This window comes from Ahaetulla prasina, chromosome 17 (assembly GCF_028640845.1).
Source record: "Ahaetulla prasina isolate Xishuangbanna chromosome 17, ASM2864084v1, whole genome shotgun sequence".
NCBI classification, from domain to species: domain Eukaryota; kingdom Metazoa; phylum Chordata; class Lepidosauria; order Squamata; family Colubridae; genus Ahaetulla; species Ahaetulla prasina.
Genome location: NC_080555.1, coordinates 13,820,246 through 13,840,528, shown reverse-complemented (window position 1 = coordinate 13,840,528; position 20,283 = coordinate 13,820,246). Strand labels below are relative to the sequence as shown.

Below are 20,283 nucleotides of genomic sequence, written 5' to 3'. Positions count from 1 at the left end.
TCAACATAAGCATTTTATACCAATTTTCTCTAAAGTTGTAATTTGCAGTAAATTTTATAATTTATTTCACAGTTTTTATCACCATTATATTGTGACTGTTTCTTTAAAATTTTGCATCCATCCTATCGAAAGTGTTTTAGTTGTTGTGTCATATCTAAGTGTACAAATCATCCTAGAGTTGTCATTCTGGGCATAAATGACCAGGCCCAAGGGATCCCCACTTGAGATGCCCTATGTGAAGGCCGGGTGCTGAGAAGGTGGGAGGAAGAAGAGAATGACCAATTGCAGGGACTACAGAAGACCTGAAAGGCCAGGCTGGGCACAGATACAGTGGGGAAAATCTATCCATGTGGCTGGTAAGATTCCACAACTCAATGGCACAGAAGCAATCAATCATATCTAAATAACACTTCATATATATAAAAAGTACACCCCCCCCAATAAGTAGTCTTGACCTGCATAAGCATTTCAAATACATTTTTCATAAGCGTGCCCTTATTTTTGAGGTCAGTTTTTACTTTTCCAACAATCTGTAGGTACAAATCAGACAGGGTATGCTGTCTGAAAACTTTACTGAAACTTTTCTGTACAGTTATGTTTCTTTTCATGGTTTGTTCTTTTTAATTAAAAGCTGAACACTCCAAGGTAAATGGGAATTAAAACTGGGGTTCAGATTAGGGTAGTACTGGGAGGATATACCGTGTTTTTTGGAGTATAAGACACACCGGAATGTAAGACGCACCTTAGTTTTTGGGGAGGAAAATTTAAAAAAAGCTGATTGGCAAGTGAATTGGCTTCCCGGAATGCCTCCAATCAGTTGTTCCCAGAGGTGGATTTTAGCAACAGGTTCCTTGGTTGTGAGCTCTGTGCCTTGCTTTTTTTTTTTTTTGCTTTTTTTTCTGCCTCTAAAACGCTGTTTCAGAAAAAACTGTTTTCTGCCTCTGAAAGCCTCCAAAACAGAAAACTTCAGAAAAAAAGCTTCTGAAGCTCTGTTTGGGAGCTTTTTTTATGAAGCTCTGTTTAGGGGCTTCTTTTCTGAAGCTTCTTTCAGCCTCTGAAACCTCCATTTGAGAAGCTGGGTGGGGCTACTATCTGCATCCCAGATTTTTACCCTCTTTTTTGGGAGAAAAAATTTTTGGGGAAAAAAATGTCTTATACTCCAAAAAATACAGTAATTTTTGTCCCAGAGACCTGTCATAGGGTGCTTTGTCAAACACTTTTCTGAAGACAATATATATTATGGAACTAAGAAAATGTTCAGCTTAATCTGCCAAGATTTGTACTTGACAATTTCACTTCAACCCAGAACCCTATAAATGTTGTGCAAGAAAAATTCTGCCTGAGGGAAGCTAGAACTTCCTTTCTGAAATTGCTCCAAATGAACAATGCCTTTGAAAAAAAGAAAATAAAGTAACGGATCCTGAAGGAAGCCAGAAAGACAATGGTGCGATATCTAGCTTGATCAAAGACCTCTTCAAAGTTTTTTGATTTTTAAATCTCAAATTATTCCCTGGCAAGGAAGAAATCAAAAAAATCCATCTTGTTCCCTACAAACATGGGAGAAATAATATTGCAGTAAATTCAAAACGCTCCCCTCATTCTTGCCCAGGTAAGTACCGATTCCAGAAGCCTTTTCTACGGCAGGACTCTAGTCTGGCTCTCTCCTGCCCCCTTGTGGCAGCATGTGAGGCACCGCTGATTGTGAGCCAGATTCTCCCCCACCAGCTGTTCTGGCCCTTCCCCAATCCCATTCCTCTGCAGGGACAGCAAGGGAAAGCAAAATGCAAGGCAGGAGAGGCTTTCTTGCAGTGAAGAACTGGGAGCGGCAGCCTCCTGTTGGGAAGGGACTCATCCTTGGGCCCTTGACTGTCTTTCAAGGCAAGCCACGTGTTGCAGAGACAGAAAGCCAGCGGGGCCCAATCGTGCACTCACTCACCCTCCTCTCAGAGGTATGCTGTGATCTGTCAGCAATGCCCAGCTATGTGCAAAAAGGAAATGGATTAACCTGACATCAGAAGAACATTAGAAGAATGCAAGCCCTAAAAGGAATTTCACCAAGAAAGCACTGCAGCTCCCGAGCAGGAGGGAGGCACTCTAGGTAACCCATGGTCAGAGGTGGTATTTAGCCAGTTCAAACCGGTTCGGGTGAACTGTTAGCAGAAATTTGGCGTGGTTCGCTGAACCGCTAGCAATCTCTGACTAGCCACGCCCCCAAACTGGTCGCCCGGTCCCCACTCACTCAGCCAGCCTGCCCGCTCAGTGCTCGCCCCGCCTGCCCACCCCGCCACTACTTGCAGAATCTAGCCACATACTTCTGCTCACTGCTGCTGGCAAAGGTAAGGCTGAAGGGCATGGGCCAGCGGGTGGGTGGGGGAGGGAGAACTGGTGGAGGGGTGATAGCAGCAGTGGGTGGACCTATGCACACAGGGAGGGAGGGGAGCGTACGGGAGATCACGGCACCAGAGCTCTTCCCATGTGTTTCTCCAAGCCGGCCTGGCCTGTGAGGGAAGCACACGGGAGATCCTAGCTGCAGTTTACTGATGAGCACCATTAGCTGGGAGAGGCAGGGAGAAAGGCCAATGGTGCTCACGAGTAAACTGAGACTCCTAAGGGGGGGGGGTGTCAAGGCTCCCCGCTCACATCTTCTTCACTTAAGGGCATCACTGGCAGCCTCTTCCTGCGTCAGGAGGTCTGTGCTCTTCTCGCTGCTACTCGGCAGGAGGAGGAGGTTTCTTTCGCTGCCTGCGAGCTACGGGTGGAGAGCAGCAGAGCAAGTAAAGCCAGCAATCTGCTGGCTGCCTCTAATCTGCAGTTTACTCGTAAGCACCATGCTCATGAGTAAATGTGCTCACAAGTAAACTGCAGATTAGAGGCAGCCAGCAGATCACTGGTTTACGCGTTCTGCTGCTCGCCGCCTGCAACTCACAGGCAGCAAAAAACCCCGCCACCTCCTGCCTCCGTGCATCGAGGAGGCCGAGCAGCAGCGAGAAAAGCATGGACCTCCTTATGCAGGAAGCGGCGGCCAGTGATGCCCTCAGGTGAATATGTTGTGAGCGGGGAGGCTCAACCCCCCCTCCCTTAGGAGCCACAAAGCTCCAGAGGGTGCCCCTCTGACACCTGCCAAGCCTCCTCCCACCACGCTTCTCTTCCTCCTCACCAGAAGCGCTTGCAAGCAACATCTGTTATTTTTGGGGAGACTGAGGGATTGCCCCCATCTGGCCTTCAGTACCTGGCTCATCGGCCTCCGGATGTCAAATTCTCACCACCCAGCACCATTCAGAGTTCCTTCCCCCATGGACAGAGAGAGAGGGAGAGAGGGAGAGACGGCAAGAGAGAGAAAGAAGGGGAAGGGAAAGAGACAGACACAGAAAGAGGGGGGAGGAAAAGAGAGACAAGAGACACAGAGAGAGGGGGGAGGGAAAGAATGACAAGAGAGAGGGAGGGAAAGAGAGAGAGAGAGAGAGAGAGAGAGAGAGACGGAAACAGAGAGAGAAGGGGAAGGGAAAGAGACAGACACAGAAAGAGGGGGGAGGGAAAGCGAGACAAGAGACACAGAGAGAGGGGGGAGGGAAAGAATGACAAGAGAGAGGGAGGGAAAGAGAGAGAGAGAGAGAGAGAAACAGAGAGAAGGGAAGGAAAGAGACAGACACAGAAAGAGGGGGAGGAAAAGAGAGACAAGAGACACAGAGAGAGGGAGGAAAGAATGACAAGAGAGAGAGAGGAGAGAGAGAGATAAGACACACACACACACAGAGAGAGAGAGAGAGAGAGAGGAAACAGAGAGAGAAGGGAAGGAAGAGACAGACACAGAAAGAGGGGGAGGAAAAGAGAGACAAGAGACAGAGAGAGGGGAGGAAAGAATAACAAGAGAGAGAGACAAGACACACACACACACGCACAGAAAGAGAGAGAGAAATGAGAGAGAGATGAGTGAGAGGAGATGAGACAAAAAGAGAGAGAGATGAGAAAGAGAGAGGGAGAAAGAAAGAGAAAGAGATGAGAGAGAAATGAGAGAAAAAGAGAGAGGAGATTACGGGGGGGGAGATGAGAGAGAGAGGGAGAAAGAGAAAGGAGAGGGAGAAAAGAGAGAGAGAGAGAGACCTGTTTAAAAGAAAATAGAAAAATGGCTCTTTTGAGTGTTACAGGTTACAGACCCCTGAGTTAGGCAAACACCATGGTCATTAAGTGAACCTTGTAGTCATTAAGCAAACACTATGGTTGTTAAACAAGTCCATTTTCCCCAATAGGCATTTTTAAATGGAAACTAGAAGGAATTGTTGGAAACTGGCAAAAAACATAGAAAACCTCAGTCACATGACTGTGTGGGATGTTGTAACTAGTCATAAATATGTATGTGTGTGTGTGTGTGTGTGTATGCGTGTATACATGGCTGTCAAAACTCCAAAAACAGGTCAAGTAGCTCTGGGGAGGTCAGTCGTAAATTTGAACACTTGCTAAGCAACCGGCCATTAAGCGAGGACCACTTGTATTTGGTTTGCCTTAAGGGTTCAGAGCTGCATGGAATCTGGTTTCCTTTGACCCTTTGGGGGATTGCAAAAGGTCCGGATGCAGGAATCCTCGTAGGGGGAACTAGGATCGTGACCACCTAGCCATGCCCACCCAGTCACATGACCACCAAGCCACACCCACCAAACAAGCCACGCCCACAGAACCAGTAGTAAAAATGTTTGAATGCCCAGGGTGCTGATGCCCTGAATGCCCCAGGATGGGAGCTCCTCTTTCCCTGGAAAGAGGCTTCCCGAGATCTTCCTGCAATCCCCGCAAGGCGTCTTCTGTGCTCTGTGGCCAGCCTCCGCATCCTGCGGGACTCCCAGGGGAGAGGGGAAGCTGCCTCCCTTTCCCCCAAAGCCAGTCGACAGAATTGCAGGCAAGAGTGAAAGAGGCTGTCCTGGAAAGCATTGAGGGAACCAGACCAAGCCTTCCTAACCGCTGGACCCCCGCTAGCAGCCCCCTCCGTGGAACTGGAATGCTCCAGAGACCTTTCAGAATGGCCCCCCTAAAGCTCATAATTTACAAGTACAGGAACCACTTTGGTGCAAGCTGTCCAAATCTCCAGACATTGTCCTGGAGGAAAAAGAAGTGGTTCTGGGGCCTCAGCCACTTTGGGGAGCAGAGGCGGCCAGGGTGGCCTTCCCAAATTCTCTGCCCCAGCAGCAGACACTCTTCTCAGCTGGCCCTGCCCCTTTCCTGTTACCTGCTCCGGATCCCCAAGGGACCGATGGCCCTGGCTATTGGCCGAGCAGCAGGATCTGGCCACCAACATTGGCCAGAAAGGGAGAGGAGGGGGATCAACCCCAACACTGCCAGTGTGGGGCTGTTTGAGGACCACCGGGGTCCCTTGCTACATCTGGGAGGAAAATTGGAAGGAAAGGGGGTGGGGGGAGAATGCTCCAGCATTTCCTTCTTCTGGGTTTCTAGATTACTATTTGAGGAGATGATTTTATGGAGCCTGAACAGCCTGAACTACACACACACAGTCTACACACTTTTAAATGTCACAAATATGCATGCAGCCCATATTGCTCATTCATTTGATCATCAGTTTATTTTTTGACCAAAGCCACCGACCGCAATTCTCCCAGAGAGGGGCAGGGAGCTTCTAGGAACCTTTGTCAAGCCAAACGACTCACAATTGCTCAAAGAACTTGCTCAGCTGAGGTGTTTCTGCTTGTTTGTTGGTATCCTGCCTTCATTATTTTTACAAACAACTCTAGGCAGCCAACATATCTAACACTCCTTCCTCTCATTTTCCACATCACAACAGCCCTGCGAGGAGGATTGTGCTGAGAGAAAGTGATTGGCCAAAAGTCACCCAGCTGCCTTTCAGGCCTAAGGCAGGACTAGAACTCACAGCCTCCTGGATCCTAGCCTGGTACCTCCACCACAAGACCAAACTAGTTCCGTATTTAATATTTAAAGACTCTTGCTTTTTAAATTCCATATATATCACAATTTATATAGATATATTGTAGCCTTATCACCAAGGTGGGAAGGCCATTGCTGCCAAAGACAGGGGAGCCAGAAGGGTAAAGAGCATTTTTTTGGCTTGGCCAAAAGCTTGCTTGCAGGAAAGATTTTCACACACACACCCCCATTCCCCACGTGGCCCAACACTTGTAGGCTCTGGCACTTGGCTTTGGGTCCCTTTGCCATAACCATGAGGAGGGCGGCGGCGGCGGCATCAGGTCACCAGCAGCGTCTCCCCTTTCCAAAAAAAAAGCCCAAATCTGCCACCCCTGAGTGGACAGACACATCACAGGCAGAGCAGCCTCTGGAGGCGGCAGGAGCCACTAGAGCCGCAGGTCTGCACCTCAGGAAAGGGGGAGGCGGCGTCCACTCAAATCTGGGCTTGGAGCCACCTCAGTAGCCAAGGGAATCCTGAAAGACCAGCCCAGCAGCAGCAGCAGCAGCTCTCCTGTCCAGCAGCCTCAGCAACTGGAGGCCTCCCTGCTCCGCCTGCCCTTCTGCACAGCCCCAGATATCACCGCCACTTAACCCCCCCCCACCCCCACCCCGTTCAAGGCTTCCCTCTTCTCTGCCCTCTAGAGTGGAGGGAGATGCCATGGAGGTTGGCTCACCAGCCGTTTCAAGGAGGGCGAAGCTGAGCTTGTCCTGATGGGAGAGGGGCAGGAGGAGGCTACTTCTCTTGGGGGGAGGGATATTGCCCTGCTCTTGGCACCCAGAGCCCTGTGGCTGTGCTGCTTCTGCTCCTCCCAAAGCAGAGGACCGAGGCGGGAGGCGGGAGGGAAATTCACCCATCGAAGGAAGAAATGTGCAAGCAGCAGAGGGGGACCCAACTAACTCAGCCGACTGGGGTCACTGGCCAGAAGGTTTTTTCACAGGCAGCCAATGGGGAAAGCCAAGCGATGAGGCCCAGGGAGCGAAGGCCATGCGACAGGTTGGCACCGGACACTGTTTTTACAGCAGCCTCAGTTGGATGCTTTTAATACATCATGTATTATGCCTTATCTTTTGTTTACTACCCAGAGTTACACTGGCAGACAACAGGCTACAAAAATGAAAGCAGTAAACCAACCGAGGGAACCTCTCTCCCGTCTCTGTCCAGCCTGGGGAGTCCAGTGTGCCAGGGGCCAAAGTCTCCAAAGCAGAACCGCCAGGTACTGCCAAGAAGCCAGCCAGCTGCTCCTAGACAAGCCCTTTTCTGCAGGAAATACGCAGATAAATCTGAAGGTCTCCATCTGGGGGAGTCAAGACACGCACAGCAGGAAAAAGTAAATTCTGCAAATATTTCTAACACCGCTCTAGTGTCTTTTCAGACCATTCCCTCCCTGTGCGGGAAGTAAGAAACCTACCTCACCACCTCTGGAAGCCACCATATCTAGAGATGGGAGTATCCCAAAGGAAATTTCCACAGCAAAGGCAGCATTTTTAAAGACAGCATGCCTTCCTTTTGGGCTGCTGTTCCTCCATCTCAAGAGCAGAGTCAAAACAGAGGCCAAACATCCATTTACTGCTGAAGCTCTGCAGTTCGGGGAGGGGGGCTGAGCTGCCACCAGACTTCCTAAAGATGCTCTCAGGCCCAGGGGGACATTATTGACTGTAACTAAATCCAGCTTTTGGTGTACAAGCAAACGAGAAGAACGAACTGACTTCTCACCCAGTGATCCCAGGGGATATTTTGCAATTATTTGCATAAACTAAAAAGTGGATTTTCCGAAAAGGAAGGAGGCTGAAGGCCATGGCCATTATCTCAAACACTAGCCGTACAACCGAAACAAAGACTCCTGGACTCCTGGGCCTGTGCCAACTGGAGAAGGGAGAAAGTCCTCCAAATAGCAAGTGCCTGGGCCCTTCTCCTCTGCCTCCCCCCCCCACACCAGACTTGGAGAGAGGCTTACCCAGAAGAGCAGCTGTGAAAATCCCATTCCGTCTCAGCACCACCTTTCCAAACAGACCCAATGCTAGTTGTGTAGCCTCCTTGTGGAGAGTTAGGAACACATCACGCAAAGAAATACTGCACACAGCAACAGGCAGGTAGGTACATGCCATCTGTTCATCTGCCCAGCCTTCCTGAGGAGTAATTGCCCCTCCTCCTAAGGCTTTCCCAGGCAGTTTAGTTGGCTTCAGCTGCTCTTTTCTGCCCTGAAAGTGCCACGGAGTCCAGTGTCATTCCAAGCCAGCAGGAGGCATCTACCCAAGCTCCCCTGAAACTGCAACCACAGGACAGCTTGTGCTTCTCCTCCTTATCCATACCAGCTTCATGGCAAGGGGGAAACATTCCCACTGCTGAGCCCCTGCCTTGCCAGTTGGTACTTTGCCTCCCCCCCAAACTACGGAAGGCACAGAAGTCAGAGCCCGTCTGGACTCAGCTTTTCTTTCCATTGCAAGAAAAGCCATCAAAGGCCTTGGTGTTACCAGCAGTGGGGGACAGGGAATTTAAAGGGTGGAGGAGGACTCTACTTAGGAATTCTACCTCAGCAAAACTGCCAGAGGAAGGACGGTAACGTTTCCACAGTTGGAGAGGGATCAGAGACTCCTCAGAGGGCACCAAGGACTCCGCAGTAAGAGCTCTGGTTCACCTGCCCAAATTGCTCAGAATCCCTGCAATGGGGACATGGCCGATTTATTTATTTATTTATTTATTATTTAAATTTGTATACCGCCCTTCTCCCGAAGGACTCAGGGCGGTTCACAGCCAGGTAAAAATACAATACAATAAATACAAATTAAAATACAATTAAAAAACTTATTAAAATTGGCCAGGATTAAAATTTGGAGCTAAAAACCCATTAAAACCCATTAAAACACTAACCCAGTCCAGCGCAGATGAATAAGTAGGTTTTAAGCTCATGCGAAAGGTTCGGAGGTCCGGAAGTTGGCGAAGTCCTGGGGAGTTCGTTCCAGAGGCGGGAGCCCCACAGAGAAGGCCCTTCCCTGGGCGCCGCCAGACGACACTGTCGCTACCGACGGCACCCTGAGAGCCCCTCTCTGTGAGAGCGCACGGGTCGGTGAGAGGTATTCGGTAGCAGCAGGCGGTCCCGTAAATATCCGGCCCTATGCCATGGGCGCTTTAAAGACATTCACCAACACCTTGAAGCGCACCCGGAAGGCCACAGGTAGCCAGTGCAGCCGGCGCAGGATAGGTGTCACTCGGGAGCCACGAGGGGCTCCCTCAATCACCCGCGCAGCTGCATTCTGGACTAACTGTAGCCTCCGGATGCCCCTCAAGGGGAGCCCCATGTAGAGAGCATTGCAGTAGTCCAGACGAGACGTCACAAGGGCGTGAGTGACTGTGCACAAGGCATCCCGGTCTAGAAAGGGGCGCAATTGGCGCACCAGGCGAACCTGGTGGAAAGCTCTCCTGGAGACGGCCGTCAAATGGTCTTCAAAAGACAGCCGTTCATCCAGGAGAACGCCCAAATTGCGCACCCTCTCCATCGGGGCCAATGACTCGCTCCCGACAGTCAGCCGCGGACTCAGCTGACTGTACCGGGATGCCGGCATCCACAGCCACTCCGTCTTGGAGGATTGAGCTTGAGCCTGTTCCTCCCCATCCAGACCCGTACGGCCTCCAGACACCGGGACAGCACTTCAATGGCTTCATTGGGGTGGCCCGGTGTGGAAAAGTACAGCTGGGTGTCATCAGCGTACAGCTGGTACCTCACACCGAAGCCACTGATGATCTCACCCAGCGGCTTCATATAGATGTTGAACAAAAGGGGCGAGAGAATCGACCCCGCGGCACCCCACAAGTGAGGCGCGCGGTGGTGACCTCTGCCCGTCAACACCGTCTGCGACGGTCGGAGAGATAGAGGAGAACCACCGATAAACGGTGCCTCCCACTCCCAATCCCCCAACCGCGCAGCAGGATACCATGGTCGATGGTATCAAAGCCGCTGAGAGGTCTAATAGGACCAGGGCAGAGGAATAACCCCTATCCCTGGCCCTCCAGAGATCATCCACCAACGCGACCAAAGCCGCCTCAGTGCTGTAACCGGCCGGAAGCCGGACTGAACGGGTCCAGATAGACAGTTTCTCCAGGTGAAGGGGAAACTGATATGCCACCATATTTCTACAACCTTCGCCGCGAAGGTTGGAGACTGGACGATAATTACCTAAAACAGCCGGGTCCAAGGAAGGCTTCTTGAGGAGGGCCTCACCACCGCCTCTTCAAGGCGGCCGGAAAGACTCCTCCAACAAAGAAGCACTGAATCCCCTGAGCCAGCCTCGTGTCACCTCCTGAGTGGCCAGCACCAGCCAGGAGGGGCACGGGTCCAGTAAACATGTGGTGGCATTCAATCTACCCAGCAACCTGTCCATGTCCTCGGGAGTCACCGGGTCAAACTCATCCCACACAACATCACCAAGACCGCCCTCAGACGTCCCGTCCGAATCGCTGCAATCTTGGTCCAGACCGTCCTTCAGCTGAACGATTTTATCGATTGCATGTACATGGCAGGAACAGTCCCCAGGCCTCAAGAAAGTAGAATTTTTAAAAACCCAAGTTATGGTTTGGAGGGGGGGGGGTTTCCAAGGCATGAGATCTACTGGGAAAAGCAACTCAAAACCATGTGTGTGTGTGTGTGTGTGTGTGTGTGTAATGGTATAATTGGTACAACTGTTCCAGTGAAGGGGAAGGTCTGTGGCTGCCCAACCAAAAGTGACCATCTCATGAGGGAAAGCAGAGCTTGGAATGAGCCGAGTTGGGGAAAGGATCCCAGACCAAAAAGCTTCCTCAGATGAAGCAAAAAACAAAGCAATGACATCTGCTGCTAAAAGACAAGGCAGACCCCTCCAGGCCGGATTTAGCCCCGTTTCCTCCAGAAAAGAGGAAACCTGTTCCACCAATCTCTTCCGCAAAGTGCAGGAGGAAGGGGCGGGATTTAAGCCTGCTCGGGGAACGTAACTCTCCTTTGAGTTTTAAAAGGCAGAGTTAACTGCATTGCATGCCAAAATAGTAAAGCAATTTGTCAATAATCTTGCGGAACCACCTTTGAGAAATCACAAAGAATGGATTGAAGGAGAGCAAGTTTTGTTCTCCTCTTCAAAAGTGGGTGAGAAGGAAAACCAGGAAACTGCAGATCTGTCTGGTGTTATCATATGGGGAGATCTACCACAGGTCATAAACAGATTGAGATCCGTGGCTGGCTTTAAAACCATAGGATTAATGGAAACAATACAAAAGTCTTCATTTAGGAAAAAAAGTCAAATGCACAGGCCTGGGGAAAAGGAATTGATGTGTATGAAAAGGCCATCAGAACGAGAAACCAGAACAAGCTGAAGTGTGAAGTAATTCCCCAAACATAGAAGTTTCATTCATCATCATCTCATTAGATTCGTATCTGGCCAGTTTAGGTCATCACACTGTTATTTAGGTTCAGAGAAACTTCAGAGGGTTTCAGAGGAGAAAAAAAAATCAGAAAAGAAAAAGAAGTTAGCCTTCAGTAAAGATAACTAAGATAAGATGAAGAAAGCCCTTTTCAAGCATTTTAAGGTGCGTCACACAAAGATCTGATCTCTTTTTCATCCTAAGGACACAAACAAGTATCACGGGATCGTAAAATTTGACTTCAAAGGTTACAGAGCCCAACCTCTTGCTCAACACAAGATCTGTGAAAGTCTCAGAAGGCCTCCAGTGAAGACAACACTCTACTCACAAGGCAGCTTATTTCCCTGGTTGGCAGCTCAGGAAATGTCTCCTAATATCTCCTGCCCGGCAGATTCTGCCTCTTAAGTTCTTGACCTGCCCTCTGGATCAACAAAGAATATGTCCCGGCCGTCCCCACCTCTCCACAAGATGACGGCTGATGGCTGCCATCGTATTTCCCCTCAAGCCTTCTCTTCTGAAGGCAGCTCCGTTCCTGCTTCTCGGAGGACCTGATTTCTTCATGCTCTGGAAGTCCAGCTATGAGCTTCCTCTCGCTGCTCAATGTCCCAGGCAGAGGAACAAGTATTTACTGCAACCCAGAGTCTGCTTTGTTAGGACAGACCAAAGCTGCCTTTTTAGTGTGAAAGAACATGTTGACAGGGCCTCAGATGGAGCCCTCTAGGCCTCCACTTTATCCTACTTTTCTATCTTACTTTTAAAGCTAAAGCAGAGCCTTTAATGACCACCATTCAACTGACAGTGAGCACATCTAACAGTAGTATCACACCTCCTGAATATTAACATTTTATGATAGAAGAGCTTTGTTGAATGTTTTACTGGTGCCTGGTATTCCCACGTTTAATATTTCAAGACTTGGCTCTCATGGACTGATTGATGCATTCCTATCCAAGCAGTCACAAATGTCTGGTTAATTTGTGTTGAAGAGCTTTGAGCAGGAGAGGGGTTAGAGTGAGGCCTCCCCCTTCTCTCTTTGGAAGACAAGGACTACATTTAGTCTCTTTCCGTCTTCTGGAATCTCACCAGATCTCTGTGGAAATTGCCCATCCAAGGACTAACCAATCTGAACCTGCTAAACTTCTGGAGCCCAACTCAACTCAGGCAGCCGTAAAATATTAAAAGGGGTGCCTTATTGTTCAACTGAGTAACAATAATGGGGCAGCCCCAAAGGAGAAAAACATAAATGAGCCTTCAATATGGTAAGAAGGGGGGGAAACACAACCAGGAGGGCATAATTTCTGCAGGGACTTGAAGAACCAGCTTTGCAAGGGACTGGAACCAATTTGCTTGGAAGAGATGCAGAACAACTAAAGTGATTTATCAACCATCATCAGGGTTGAGCCGAGAGGCTTAGATCCCACCCCGGCAGACCAAGAAATTGGAAAAGGAGATTGAGCTGGAAGTGGAAAAATTTGCCAAACTATACTAGCTAAAAGCTCTCTGGCTTAAAAACAAAATCAGACAGTGGTTGCCTCCCGACATCTTCACTGCCCTCAGCACAACCTTCTCCCATCAACATTGGCCAGCCTGAGAAGATCCAGTAGGGTGGGCCCCCTCCACACCCCGTCTGTCAAGGGCTACCATCCACAGGGATTCTGGAAGGGAATCTTTTCAGGAATGCCCCCCCCCACCCCAAATAGCTTGCTCCAGACAACTGAATGGCTCCACCTTCTTCACCTTCAGAAGTCCATCAAATTGTGGCCCTTCCACCAGGCCACAGACGCTGGAAATTGTTCCCTCTGAAGAAGAAAGCTGTTTTAATATCTGGCACACTGAGTGTGGCATTCCTGATTTTTTAGTTTCTTTTCTTATTGATTTACTTCAGGATTATTACTTACATTTATTCTAAATCTGAATTTAGAAAAATGGAAAATTGTAAGAATCCACTATGACCGAAGTGACTTAGAAGCAGATAGATAGGTAGCTAGAGCTGTAATCAGGCCTCTGCCTCTCTTCTCCTGAGGCTTTCTTTCTGAGAGAAAAGCAACTGACACATTTTAACTCCATCACGTATGTCAGAGTCTCCATGAATCCAACATGCTCTGGACATGTGCATCTCCTGTGATTTACAGGTATGTTATACTTGTGTCAAAGTCAGATTCCAAGAAACAGCCTGATGGATCTTCCTGATGGATTCCCCCCATGCTTCAAGAGGAGATCCCTAAATCCAACAACACTTGGATCAACCAAGAAGGTCGTTTAAAACATATTTGAGAATACCACATATGTACATTGAGCTACTGCTGAATCTTAACTACAGATAGTCCTCGAATTATGGCCACGATAAAGTCTAAAATTTCTGTTGCTAAGTGAGACATTTGTTAAGTGAATTTTGCTCCATTTTATCACCTTTCTTGCCACAGTTGTTAAGTGAATTACTGCAGTTGTTAAGTTAGTAAAACGGTTGTTAGCTTCTCCATTGACTTTGTGCTTGCCAAAAAATCACAAAAGGGGATCCCATGATCCGAGGACACTGCGACCGTCATACTTATCAGTACCAAGCACCTGAATTTTGATCACTGACCATGGGGATGGGAAATGGTCATGTCACTTTTTTCAGTCCCACTGTAACTGAGAACGGTCACTAAATGAACTAGGAACACTACTGGGACCCTGTGGGTAAAGGACTTAAGGAATGCAGCAGGAGAAGGAAAGTATTTGTTTTGCGTGTGTTTCCAAAGTACACAATGAGTGAAGGAGCTACAAATGGATCAGCCCAACACTTGTGCAACACTGATAAGATCCAGCAGGGCACTTAATATTTACTCAGGCTGAGAGAAGTCCGTCACCCGATGCACTGCAGGTGGCCTGGAGTACCCCAGCCCTTCAGCCATGCCTCTGTGGCCCCCTCCCCACCGGTTCTTTTTTCTTCCAGCAGAGATTCTTCCTCCAGACCTGGGGGGCGGGAGGGGGGCAGGATAGGAAAGTTGGGGGAGGCAAAGCAGCAGATGGAGTCGTTGAGGTAGAATTGGCTCTTTCTGGCCCTGGCCAGAAAATTAACCACGGGTTTGTCTCATAAATTGTTTCAATTTCTACCCTCAAAACGACGCTATAGGGCACTGCACACCAGAACAACTAGACACAAGAACAGTTTTTTTCCCAAATGCCATCACTCTGCTTAACATCTAATTTCCACAACACTGTCAAATTATTTACTAAGTGTATTACTATTATTCTTCTCATCCTTCCCAGTACCTATCTCTTCCCATTTATGACTATAACCATGTTGCTTGTATCTTTACAATTTATATTATTTGTTTCCTAGTACGATTTGATTGCTTATTAGTAACGTATGACTAAGTGTGGTATCTTATGATTCTTGATGAATGTATTTTATTTTTCTTTATGTACACTGAGAGCATATGCATCAAAGACAAATTCTGTGTGTGTCCAATCACACCTGGCCAATAAAGAATTCTATTCTATTCTATTCTATTCTAAAATTAACCATGGGTTTGTCTCCCCATGTAACCTCGAATGTCAGCCAACCCAATGACTTACGCTTTAAATAAATGAAATTAAAGCAAGCCATGTTTTCAGCTGGATTCTATCTTATCATTGTCAGTTTGGGCAAGGCAACTGGAACCACAGCATGGCTTAGGATGTCATGTGGACTTGCCCTTGTTGAAAACATGAGAGTCAACATTGGATATTTTGGAAGAGAACAAAATAGCCTTCAATGCTAAAGCTGATTTAACTGTCCTTCTACTCTGCAGGCCCTATAACAGAAGAGCAGCTGCAAAGCACCCCATGAAGCCTGAGGGCAGGAAGAGGGCTGGGTGGGTCGGGATGCCTTAGCACCAATGCCTCCATCCTGCCTGTGATGTCGCCCATCACTCCCCTCTGCCTGCAAACGCCCCCAAGGACACACCTTTCTTCCAGGAAGCGTTCGTCTTCTGGCACACTCAGCAAAGGGGCCCGAACCCCGGGGTTCTCTGCAAGGCAGTCAAATGATCCGGTCTCAAAGAAGCAGGAATGTGGCCTGTAGAGGGAAGGGGGAAAGGGACAATAGGTCAGCCATCCTCCTTCCAAACTCTTCTGAAAGGAGCTGCGAAAGGGGTCGGTTCCCTGCAGCCATCCATCCTCTGGGGCAAATCCTGTCTCCCAATTCAGCTGGGGACAAGCCTGGAGATGAAGTTTACAGCTTTTTCTTCAGCTTGAGAACCGAGACTCATCCCAAGACTTGGAAGGCTAGCTACATTCTTCAGCACCATTTCATCTCGGAGCAGAGGTGCACAAATGAGGATTCAAAATAATGCCAGTTAACTATTTCCTAAGAAAACCCAATTTCAATTGAATTTACATGTGACGTTCTCCAGCACCTTACCCCAAAAGTAAGAATAAATCAGAAGAAGTTGCATTGTCCTAAATTACAGACTTTTGGGGAACAGGCATCACTGGCAAACACACCAAGGGTCAGGGTGGGATGTGGTCTGGAGTCCCAGGAAGGAGGGGCTGCATTCCAGAGGACCAAGAGAGGTTTATATCATTGGATCTAATCATTGAAAGAGGGTCAAGATGGCTCCTCCTTAGACATTGTGCATCTTTAACAACACAAGTAGCTGCTTTAGCTTGGCAAGGTTTGTGTCTATGAAATGTGAGGAGCAATAAAGGAAGGCGTTGAGAAATAACTCTGTGTTTCTCTTGGTTTTTGGAGCCTGTCACAAAAATCAATTCAGCCGAAACTGCAAAGTCCTCCTCGGTCTTGCTCTCCATAGATGAGCTGATGCTGCGTAACTGGAACAAGCTGGTTGACAGGTAAAGAAAGTGGGGGCCTTTAGCCAGTTTCAACACAAATTTGGCCTCATTGGGGGTGGGGGGACAGAAATCCCCATGTTCATCACAAGAGAGTTGGGAGTGCTTAATGGTAACATACCGGAAGAATCCATAAGAGTTAAATGGGGAGATGTACAAAAACAAGTGTTCAATTACTAAGAGATGCACTGGCAAGTACTAAAAGCTGCAGAAAGTTAAAACTCAAGTGGAACTTGGGCTTGGAAAGGAGGCCACAATAAAAGGTGACTGGCAGGGAGGGGGGAGAATCAGTAAGAATAGAAACCAAAGGTAACAATCACATTTGCAGGCAACCAAGTCAAGATTCCAGAGGATCTTGAGAAACTGGGACGCCAGGCCAGGCCTGGACATCTTGAATGGAGGGGAGTGCTGCTGAGTTACCAGCAGGTCAGTGTCTGCTCTCCTACCCTCCCGCCACCCAAGAGAAAGGGCGGGGGGAGCACAGGAGGCCGCGGTCGGAGGTCTCCATGGGGACTCCCCTGGGCACAAGACTGTTATGCTGCCTCTGAGGACCAGCAACCTGTGGGAGTGAGGGGGTGGCTTTGGGCTCAAGAGACACAGGTCGTCCTTATTTCCTAGGGGACACACAAGGGCCAAGAAGGGGTTGCAGGGTGGAGGTGCTTTTCCTGGATCATCAGCTCCCCCAAAACAAAATATGCTCCCAGAAACCCTTTAGCCTGTATTCTGAGCACTGGGCGAGTGCCGAAGGGGAGCCAAGCCAGGATCTGCAAACATTTTGCGGACCAAATAATTATCCTTCAGAAGGCAAGCTAGGAAGAAACCTGCTAAGTAAACAAAGGCGGGAGGGGGGACGGGGGAGAAGAGAGCTAAATCGGTTGCCTTCCTTTGTCAAAGAAACTTGAAAAGCAAGTTGGTAACTGGAACCAGGGCAAATCTCCTTGAAAAGGGCCAAGGGGTGCACTGTTCCCGTTTCCGGCAATGGGCAGTGAGCAGCACATCACCTGCAAAGACCCCAATCCCAACTTACTGGCTGGTTATAACAGAGCCAAAGCCCCCGCAGCAGAAGGGAGATATCGGGGTGGGTCCTCTACTACCTCCGCTTGACCAGCTGACCGGGGCAGAGGGGCCTCTCTACCCAGCAAAGCCAGGTACACAAAATGCCTCTGAACCTGGAGACAGGTTCTCCCTTTCCTCCCAACCCCACACATTTTCCCCTCTTCTTCAAAGCTTGCCCCACACATGAACAAAGCCACTGCATGGCCACCTCCTGTAGAATTCCTCTTCATGAATCTACACCGGCCACTTTGCATTTCATCCATGCTAAAACGTTCCAAGTTCACCATTTATTGGTCTGGTCAATGACTTCATTCTTCAAGGCTCAGCTGGAGTCAAGCTGGGTCTGAAGAAGATGGGGCAGCTTGACTGGGGGGCAGAGCTACTCTTTCTGCTTCATACTGCAAGCAGGTGCCCCTTGGGGGTTTTCGGCTCAGTCAGAGAGAGTCCCCTCCCTCTCCCTTCTGTTCAGGCTCACCCTCTAATCTTACACACACAAAGAAAGGTTGCCATGTTCCCTCTTATCAGCAGAAGCACACAAAGGCTCCTCTGGGCGCTCAGCTTCCCTAAGAGACTTTCTCCCTTGCAAGGTTTCAGTAATCAGCTGCCCAGCCAAATCAAAGCTGACTCCCTCTGTCTGCCCTTCTTCTCCTTGGCTGGACTCCGGGAGGATGGAATTCACGGGACCCAAAAGAAACAAACAAGGGCTCCAAGTTAGGCACATATTTACTTGCAAAATGAAAAGTTTGTCCATCTGGTACAGGAGGCTCAAAATGCTATAAAATGTCCAGAAATACAGATAGTTCTTGACTTACAGCCACTCATTTAGTGACCAAAGTTAGAAACGCACTAAAGTAACTTACGACTGGTCCTCACGCTTACAACCAACACAGCATCTTTATGGTCACCAGATCAAAATTTGGCTGTTTGGCAACCTTCCCAGCCAGCTTCCAGCAAGCCAAGTCACTTAACGACTGCAATGATTGGCTTAATAGCTGTGGCAAAAAACAGAAAATTGGGTGCGGCTCATTTAACAGCTGTCAATAACAGAAATTCTGGTCTCAATTATGATTGTAAGAAGGACTTCCAGTAAAACTGGGATCCCCCTCCCTAACAGCAGAAGCTACATGCCTCCAGATCCTGCCAATCTTATTCAACTTTCTGAATGGAGCAGCCAGCTGTGCTCCACGGGTGGGAAAGGAAAAGAGCCAGGAGGCTGCCCTGAAGATCAACTGAGCCAGCAGTGGCCCATAAGGGAGACAACCTGTTATTTATTGACACCCTTTTGTAGGCCATCCAACTCCCAGGGATCCCAGGCAGGTGAAGAAAGAGTAAGTGCTCCCAAGCAGCCCCAGCTCCTCCCTGATGGCAAGTGAGGGAGTCACTCGCTGCCCCACTGCAACACCCTGTTCAGAATCAGGGCCTGTCTCTGCACTTCAGCTCAGTCTCCCTCCTGATCTTGGAAGGAAGGAGGCACCCAAATCTCCAACAAAGGCTCCCTTTTTAAGGTAGGCAACTAACTTGAAAAAATAACTGATTCCCGAGTAGGAGCGGGGGGGATCTGTTGCCAGCACCTCAGTGGTGATGCAAAGGAGGACATCCACCCCACCCCACTTACTGTATCTCCCACTGATGCAAACTACTTCCCACCTAGAAATATGCCTGAAATTGAGAGAGATGAGCACACAATAAATAAAATACACCAGTAATAAATGCTGTCCTTCAAATTACAGGTTCTTCTACAACACCCTTTTAAAATCACAAATAATTGAATCCTCAACAGTTTAACAGTTGTTAACAGCACAAACAGTAAATCCGTTCTCAGACCCCTCGCTCAAGCTCACAAAGCATCCTGCTTTTTAATAAAAGTTGTGACTCAAAGGCGCTTCAGATTCCCAACTTGTGGCCTCTACAGGCAGCCCCCTAACAAGCTCTCTTCCTCCTTCCGTTCCTATTTGAGTCAGACTTCAGAATCACCAGCTGCAAGACACACGCACACAACCACCAGCTCAAGTATCCCCACATTCTAGGGCAGCATGAACCGAACCCCTATTTTTCAAGCTGGACAGTCCCTGCATAACCATCAGGAGCTTCTCTAAAAAAAGCTCCTGAAAGAAACAGAGGAATCCATTAATGACTGAATAAGGACCATCCCACTCCATTTTATTGAGAAAAGAGGGGGGGACTAGGAAGCCATTGTGGATGGCCTGAAAGCTTTCAACTGAGCTGAGGCAAATGGGACTGAAAGGAAGAGACAGAATAACATAGCAGGAAGGGACCTTGAGGTCTTCTAGTCCAACCCTCTGCTCAAGCAGGAGAACTAAACCATTCCAGACAAGTGGCTGTCCAATCTCTTCTTAAAAAACTCCAGTGTTGGAGCACCCACAACTTCTGAAGGCAACTTCTGTTCCACTGGTTAATTGTCCTCCCTGTTAGGAAGTTTCTCCTTTCTCCTCCAGGTTGCTTCTCTCCTTGATTAGTTTCCATCCATTGCTTCTTGTCTTGCCTTCAGGTGCTTTGGAAAATAGGTTGACCCAGTGGTGGGTTTCTACCGGTTCGCCCCAGTTTGGGCGAACCAGTAGTGGTGACGGTCGGCTCTGCCCACTTGCCCAGATGTCATCACAGATGCTCTGCGCATGTGCAAAAGCGCCACACGCAAGCAAAGCAAGCAAGCGTGCGTGCTCACAGTTCTGAACCGGTAGACAAGATAAGTGGAACCCACTACTGGGTTGACCCCCACTTTTTTGTGGCAGCCCCTCAAATATTGGAAGGCAGCTATCATGTCACTCCTCGTCCTTCTTTTCACTAGACATTCCAGCAAACATTCTTCATATGTTTTAGCCTCCAGCCCCCTAAGAGTCTTTTTCGCTCTTCTCTGCACTCTTTCTAAAGGTCTCAACATCTTTTTTTATAACCTCACCAAGGAGGTATCTTAGTAAGAAGCTAATTGTTAGGAAGTAACTTAGGAATGCCCTTATGTCTCTTCCCCCAGACATCAGGGCCCTGGCTAAACAGGAAGGGAGTCCTTGCCCCCTGCCTGCTTTGTTGGTGTCCAGAGTCCTTACTGTGACCAGAGGAGCAAAGGATGGGAGAAGGGCAAGTGATGT

The 20,283-nt window shown here is 48.7% G+C and overlaps 1 protein-coding gene across 4 annotated transcripts in view; it reads right to left on the bottom strand.

Moving 5' to 3' along the window:
* PC (pyruvate carboxylase) overlaps positions 1-20,283 on the bottom strand; it is a 146,284-nt gene that overhangs the window by 121,400 nt on the left and 4,601 nt on the right. For 2 of the 4 annotated variants that reach the window (XM_058160809.1, XM_058160807.1), the window contains exon 2: positions 15,240-15,350. The exons of 1 other annotated variant lie outside the window; for it this stretch is intronic. Coding sequence is in view for 1 of the 3 variants with exons in the window: in XM_058160806.1 (XP_058016789.1) it covers positions 7,881-7,907 (27 nt within the window). In the remaining 2 variants the exon portion in view is untranslated. Of the gene's footprint in view, positions 1-7,880; positions 8,601-15,239; positions 15,351-20,283 lie in introns of those variants that run through there. One more of the 4 variants, XM_058160806.1, reaches the window with a different exon arrangement.